General features: G+C 40.1%; 1 protein-coding gene across 1 annotated transcript; it reads right to left on the bottom strand.

Annotated features, from left to right (window-relative positions):
- Positions 1–38: 38 nt before the first annotated feature.
- LOC116057372 (kinesin-like protein KIF3B) lies at positions 39–7,460 on the bottom strand. The gene is made up of 8 exons (XM_031309784.2): positions 6,057–7,460; positions 5,850–5,951; positions 5,523–5,645; positions 5,025–5,143; positions 3,083–3,199; positions 2,145–2,259; positions 1,483–1,661; positions 39–1,024 (listed from the first exon to the last, which is right to left on the bottom strand). Exons 1-8 carry the CDS (start codon positions 7,458–7,460, stop codon positions 874–876), a joined length of 2,310 nt encoding a protein of 769 aa, XP_031165644.1. The 3' UTR covers positions 39–873.
- Between the last annotated feature and the right edge of the window lie 240 nt (positions 7,461–7,700).

Raw genomic sequence — 7,700 nt, 5'->3', positions numbered from 1 at the left:
CAACATAACCGCAGCTCATAGGAAAATACAGTAGGCAGTTTAAGATCATTTTAGTGTTTATTCTCATGTGAAAGCAAATGGACTTTGACAACTATGAAAAAATAAGGCAACTAATCAAGAGAGCATTGCAAACTTTCTTAACATTTTTGGCTCACAATTACATCAGCTAGAAATTGAAGCAACAATTCATTATCAAGCATACAGGCTAAACCAGGTGCCCCCCCCTCAAATTAAAAACAAGTACTGTAAAGATCCTCCAAACTATTTATGTCTGGTTTCAAATGATTACATTCTGGCTAGGGATGCACGATATATATCGGTATTCGGTACCTATAAATTATTGTCTGATAATGGGAAATGTATATTGTTATATATTATTCCAATAACTGTTCTTTGTTTTTATTGTGTTAACAGTGATGTTAGATGTGGTTAGGTCAGCGCTATGGAATATTAAATCACCCATTTTTGCTCACCCTTAGGTGTGCATAAACTACAGGTTATGCACTTCTTTTTAAAAAACTAAAATGTAAAATTATCGGTTATCTTATCGATATCGGCCATGAGAAGCAGGTAATTATCGGTTATCAGTATCGGCTGAAAAAAATCTATATTGTGCATCCCTAGTTTTGGCTGTGCTATTCTTTGAGACTGGGTACTACAGTGTTTTTAGGCAACTGTAGGCAAAAATTACGTTTATCTTCTGTTAAGTTGAATACATGCTTACTAAAGTGATTCTTTTGTTCAAAAAAGGTGTGAAATCAATTTTAAATCAAGGCATACGATTTTCCCCCCATGTCTCCCAGATGCAAATCTGGAGTCCTTTGTGCCAGCTTGAATTAAGGCCAGCCCTGTGTACAGTTGTGTTGACACATATCAGGGGCTTGACTGAATTGGACCTCCCAGTGGAAGATAGGCAGCAGAGGATGGTCTTTGTCTCTGAGAGGGAGAGAAACTCGGAGATCCTGATGTCAGAGTGGTGGATGATGAGGATGATGCAATGGATGCTGCTTGCGGTGCCTGATACCTATAGACCATGAAAAAAAGAATGACTTATTATTTAAGATGCAATATGTTTCATTTTTACAGTCCCATATCGCAAAAAAAAACTAATGTATCTACAGGATTTAATGAGGTTGATCAATAGCAATATATCAGATTTGCATGTAAAAAAAGTTGGTATTTTTAGGGAAAGTGGTCAACAGAAATGTAGTACAATATGTACTTAAAGGGTGAAAAAACATGCAACAACACTTGTACAGTGCTTTAAACCCCACTTTCTGCATTGTGATACATACAAAAGGACAGACACCACTAATACATGCTTATAACTGTATTTCAGAAACTAGGATTGACCCAATATAGGAGTATTATTTCAAATTAATGACAGTTCTTCACATAACTTTCCTACTGCAATGTTCAGTCTTATCCTAAAGATTGGGAACTTTCAGTATCTGTAAGAATGCCTTCCCTCTGTTCTCTCACCAGGATTGGGATCTCCTGACCCGTGACGTTGCAGTGCTCCGCTCTCTAATGGGGACAGTTACCAGAAGATCCTGCATCAGCCTGGGAGAAAAGGCTCTCTCCAGGTGAGCGCCATTAAGGGACAAGTTGAACATGGTCGGTGGAGACATGTCCAACTCCAACAGCATTATATTCTCAGCCTGTAAGAACAGATACAAGTAAAGTTATAGTTATAATATTACAATTACATATACAAATGCATTTTTTTTAGTAAGAAGCCTCCCTCAGAGCAACAATGTGGAATATAGCCATGGCCACACTGTTAAAGTGCAGATAATATTGAGTTGTCTTATAATTAAATATTATTACTGGATGTAAACCAATATGGTACAGTTACCTTTATGTGTTCCAAAAGACTGCATCCCTTGCTATTATTTAAAATCCAGCCATTATTAAAGTATGGGCTTTTATGTGTACAGTATTTTTTTACTGTGTGATATTACATTGATGGTTCACTAGCATAACATGCAACTGTTCAAGCTGTAATGGTTTCCATGGCCACAACCATCTTCACATCCTCCAACTCCAAAAAGGAGGCTGTGAACGTGGAAACAGGGTGCGTAAGACCACGATTTCACATCTCTTTCTCTGCTGTACTTTTTGCAAACTGTCCGAGCACTGACCTGGTATCTAGATGGGTCCCCAGTTGCCTTGGAAACAGCAATCTGTGCGTATTGGCTGATTGGCCTCTTGTATCCCACAGCTGAGAGAGGCCTTCTCGTGACCTGAGTGGGTGCACTGGGATAAAGACATGGGAAAAGAAGGATTTGGATTCAGTTTATTACATATAGCATTTGCGATGCAAGCTTCTGAAACAACCAGTGCTCCATATATGGTCAACTGATCAGCTCCCATCAGAAAAATCCCCCGTTATCTCCCCTGTCTCAATAAAGATAAATACCAAGGGTGCCTGGTCTCCTTTATATAATGACATCTGTTTCTGAAAAGGCAGAATGCATGAATTATCTATAGTATGTAAGGTCAGGTTGCTTTACAGCCCTTCTGCGTAGATTTCAAGAAAAAAGTCAGACTTTGGCGAGCCCTTGTGGTTATACTCAAATAGACACTGGGGCTGACAAATGCAAAAACGTAGGCTATTAGAATAATTTGAAAGATGCTATAATCCCAATTAAACAAATGTAAACTCTGTTATATCATCAATCTATGACTTTTATTGAAGGAGGCCCTTTGTGTTTACATTTTTTTTTCTTTTACCATGCCTACTTTCCTTCAGTCTGCCTGATCTATTTAAACTTGTTACTGATTTCCTACATTGCCCAGAAAGTTTACTAACAGCCCTGCAGATGCATTCCAGTGTAATTTATGAAGGATATATATGATCAAAAGATCAAAAATAGCAAGTTAAAGTTTTGAAGTAGCAATAAAAACGTACACGCTATGCCTTACAGCTGCATTGCATTATGGTCTATTTACTGTAGGTAACTGATGGTGCAGAAACTGGCATCTCTGCTGTGTCAGTAATTGATTTAGTAGGTCATTTTAATGCCCTGTGTGATTCATTTACAATTTGTTTTGGAATAGTTTTCTTTCTCTCACTAACCTCTCCGATGGAATGACCGGCTGGAGTCTCCACTGATCCTCCTCACTGTCAAAGTGCAGCCTGTTCATGATCTTGTTCTTTTCCTCTGGAGGTATAAAGTTCTCAATCAAGAGATATCTGCAATATAAAGTACAAGTAACATGTGTGTCAGCTGAGGTCACAGGAAGCAGGAAGCAAATGTTAATGGAATTAAAACAACATAATAAAATCAAATAGTTTAAAGGAACATGCCGACTTATTGGGACTTTAGCTTATTCATCGTATCCCCCAGAGTTAGAGAAGTCCATACATACCCTTCTCATCTCCGTGCGTGTCGTAACTCTGTCTGATGCACCCACCGCAAGCTAAGCCTAGCACAGATCCTGGAGGTAACCGGCTCCATCTAACCTACTGCTCCCAATAAGTGACAAAATAACGCCAACATTTTCCTATTTACATGTTGTGATTTGTATAGTCACAGCGTGTACAAATAACAAGGTCACATGAGACACAGCCATCTTCTAACCGTATACAAACTAGGAACTATATTCTCAGAAGGCAAAGCACTGCTACTTCTGCTACTTGGGCGGAGTGATTTGCTCGCAGCACCTGAAAAGCCCTGTGGTGAGGAGCAGAGAGTACACCTGGAGTTGGAGTAATATCACTCCGCCCAAGTGGCAGAAGTAGCAGTACTTCGCCTTCTGAGAATATAGTTCCTAGTTTGTATACGGTTAGAAGACGGCTGTGTCTCATGTGACCTTGTTATTTGTACACCCTGTGACTATACAAATCACAACATGTAAATAGGAAAATGTTGGCGTTATTTTGTCACTTATTGGGAGCAGTAGGCTAGTTGGAGCCGGTTACCTCCAGGATCTGGGCTAAGCGAGGCTAGCGGTGAAATGAGAAGGGTATGTATGGACTTATCTAACTCGGGGGGATACGGTGAATAAGCTAAAATCCCAATAAGTCGGCGTGTTCCTTTAACTAATTTCCAGAGCACAAAACACTACTAGAATAAATGTAATAAAAAAGATTTCCATCCATTTATATATATTAAAAAAAAGTTGTACACCAATAGGACTATATAGATACAGTACACATAAATAAAAGTCATCAAATAATACAGTACCAGCACAGATTTTTTTTGACAGTGTCATTCCTCTGCCCATTAAACAGAATGCTTGCCAAGCAACAAAAAGCCTTTAGGTCCCCTGATATCCCGATTTAACAGGGAAAACATCTAATTTAGAACAAAATGCTCTGAAATCCATTGATTTGTCTCTTCAGCATAGAAAATATCTAAATATACAGTAGGTATAGGCTGAAAAGTCAAAGGCATGTGAAAGGTGTTGTCTGTGCCTCCTATCAAAATAAAGTAGCATCATTTAAACTACTGTAACTATAAATTGCATCCTTGAAGTTTTAGAATATGATTTGCAGAATATTGCCATATTTCACAATAGCAAAATAAAATATTCAAAGAATTCAAAAGTTGTTGTTCACTGTCATCTAAATGAATATCTCCAATATTAGATGTATAATAAATCACATTTCTGCAAATATGGTACAACACAGCTTTTACTGCATTTCATCCATGACTCAGTACATAACTGAAATTATTTGTAGAAAACATTTTAAAACAATATATAGCATCCAGGTATAAATTGTCTGGTGCTTTGGGTCTAGGAAAGCGCTTTACAAATCAAATGTATTATTAGTATTTAATGTATAATTATGTAATATGAATTGATTATATTAAATGGTTCAAATCTGTAACTCTTTATGACCACAGTATTGTAGCAACCTTGTCATGCTAAAATAAAACATTTTGTTAACAGCACATTCTGAAAAGCACAACAATTTTTGGGGGGGATGATGGAAATAAAATAGAAAGCCACATGAGATGTGAGAAAACAGGAGTAAAAATGCAACAGACAACAATGACATTGTGGCTACTCACTTGTACTTGAGTTCTCTGGTGAGTTCCGTCTGTGTCTGTTCCAGCTCCTGTCTGATTAGGACATGTTCATCAATGACATCTGTCATCTCTGCCTTCACCAACTGGAGTTTGGCATACAACTGTACAGAAGAGGTACAAATAAAGGACTATATTATTACTGGGTCACTAAAGCTGTAGTAGACAGGATATTTATATTAAACCCATGGGGCGAAAAATCAGAATGCAAGTGTATAGAAATATATAAGGAGACAAGTAGAAACATCTACCAACAAAGAATGAGAAGAGAAATGTAATTATTCCTATATAATGTAATTATTCCTAAACACCAGCAAGTAAGAGCTCTGTCCAGAGAAACCTGGACTCACCAGTGTTACATCTCCTGTTGTCTCTCTTGAAAAAAGGATTCTCAAATTGCAAATTTGATTGAACTGATTGAATTATGATTAACTGCTTTCATGATAATAGAATTGGGACGCGTCAGCTGGTGAGTCATCTTACCCTCTTCAGCTTTTTTGTCTTATGTTCCACCTCCTGCTGCAGGGAGGAGAACGTCTCTCTCATTTCTAAGGTCTCCTCGTCCTGCAACATCATCTGCTGCTGGATCTCTCTCTCTCGTCTTATCTGCAAATCATGCAGAACATTCAGCTCTGGTAAGGATCAATAGAAACAGTTCACCCTTCAAAAATGAACGTCATTTTTTAAAAACATCTTGTGTAAGTTCAGACAGCCCACAATTAAACTTCTATTACCACGAATGGTAACACAAATGCATGTTTTATAAGTAGAAGAAAACATTATGTATATTGTTGTTGTTTTTTGACATACTTGCTCTGCAATTTCTTGCCTCTTCAGCTCCAGCATTTTTTGCTGTTCATTGGTGTGATCAATTATAGTCTTTCCTCCCACTAACAGTTTGCTCTCCATAGCCTGTGAACAAAGACAACATACAATGAATTATTCATGTAAATTTCTTTTGTTCCACCAGTGTCTCATTTATCACACCTTGTACTGTATTATGATCTTCACAAGTACCTTATATTTCTCAATTATCTTCTCCAAAGCATCTTGATCCCACTGCATGTCCTGTATACTTTTTCTGTTTTCAATCAGGTGCTTTAACTTCTCCCCGCTCCCCTGGCAGGTCAGGGCCTTGGGGATATCACTTCCATCTTTCATACGAAGTCTCACCTCTGGTTCCTCCTCGAAAGCCGTCCACACATCCGCATCCCTCTCTCTGAACATCTCCTCTTCCATGCCAGCCATACTTTTACTCAGCCTTTTGCTGTTCCTTCTCCTCCTCCTCTCCTTTGCCAGCATCCCTCGCTCCTCTAGCTGGGCTTTCAAGCGGGCAATCTCCTCCTGAAACTCCCTCAGCAGGGCATCTTTGGGATCCTCATTAATCCGAGGTTTGTTCTTGATGTTCTTGGCCCGGCTGGCGTACCTCAGAGTGGACAGGGATTCCTCAAAGTTCTTGTGCGATGGCCCCACTGTTGCTATCATGACCGTCTTTGCGTTGCCACCCAGTGAGTCCTGGAGCAAGCGGGTCAGTTTGGAGTCTCTGTAAGGGACGTGGGTGCTCTTCCCATTCACCAGGGCTGAAATGACATTCCCCAGTGCTGAGAGGGACAGGTTGATTTTGGCTGCTTCCTTAAGTCGCTTTCCTTTCGCGCCCGTCTTGCTCTGGCGCTCGCTGCCAGCCAGGTCAACCATGTTGAGCTTCCCAACACGGATGTGGTCCTCGCCATCTGGCCCTAGTTCACTACACTCCACAGTTATGACAAAAATGGCATGAGACCGAGAGCTGCGTTCATTCATGTTAGTGAACCCCACAGCCCTGGACTGGTTGCCTATGTTCATCACATGTTCAATCTCATTGGCATTCTTTGTGACCACGGAGGACAGATCTTTCACATAAACACCAAAGTCAGGGTTTTCTTTAAGCTCCAGTTTCTTGTTGTTGTCTTTGCACAGCAGATCTCGGATTTCCTCCTGGTAGATCTCCAGGTATGATGACCTCACCAGGTATTTCTGATTCTGAGTTCTGGATATTTGTGTAAAGATGTGCTGAAATGAATTTGGTATAACACCTCTCATCTCTGGGTCGTTTGAAACCCCTTGCATGGTGTGTGTTTTACCTGTCCCAGTTTGTCCATACGCAAATATAGTCCCGTTGAAGCCTTGGAGCACGGACTCCACGAGAGGTCTCACGGCGTCATCATAAATGTCTCTTTGTTTTGAATCCAAGCCATACACAGAATCAAACGTGAATACTTTCCTTGGCTCATCAGGTGGTGACTTCGGGTTCTTGAGGGTGATCTGTCCCAGTCTGTCATCAATCTGCAGAATGTTTTCACAGCCCACTGTCGCCTCTCTCCTGCTGAATGGCCGGCAGCGGACCACCACCCTGACAGCCTCGCAATGTTTGGTTTTAGACATTTTGGTTCAAAAATAAATGAAAAAGTGTCACCACGTTAAAATGCCATTTTTTTTCTCGGGCGAGGTCCACCGTTTTCCTTCTCCGTACAGGTGCAGCAGCTTTAATTGCCTTTGCTGAAAGCGGTCAGACACACTGTATGTGAGATGTTTTCATCATTCCGATTAACGCAGCGTCTCCTCCGCCCTGAGCATCTTTCCGAAAAGATGCGATGTCATAAGATGTTAGGATGCTGCTGAGGA

The sequence above is a fragment of the Sander lucioperca genome, chromosome 18 (assembly GCF_008315115.2).
Source record: "Sander lucioperca isolate FBNREF2018 chromosome 18, SLUC_FBN_1.2, whole genome shotgun sequence".
Classification (NCBI taxonomy): Eukaryota; Metazoa; Chordata; class Actinopteri; order Perciformes; family Percidae; genus Sander; species Sander lucioperca.
The sequence above is the reverse complement of the archived record's forward strand: the minus strand, read 5'-3'. Positions and strand labels throughout refer to the sequence as shown.

What these genes read in the sequence shown, in the direction of transcription:
- LOC116057372 (XM_031309784.2), bottom strand. Translation starts at nt 7,460, where the DNA reads ATGTCTAAAACCAAACATTGCGAGGCTGTCAGGGTGGTGGTCCGCTGC. An exon ending in AGACAAAAAAGCTGAAGAGG is followed by an intron (nt 5,144 to 5,522) that starts GTAAGATGACTC and finishes TCTTCTGTACAG; the next exon opens with TTGTATGCCAAACTCCAGTT. An exon ending in GTCAGGAGATCCCAATCCTG is followed by an intron (nt 1,025 to 1,482) that starts GTGAGAGAACAG and finishes CATGGTCTATAG; the next exon opens with GTATCAGGCACCGCAAGCAG.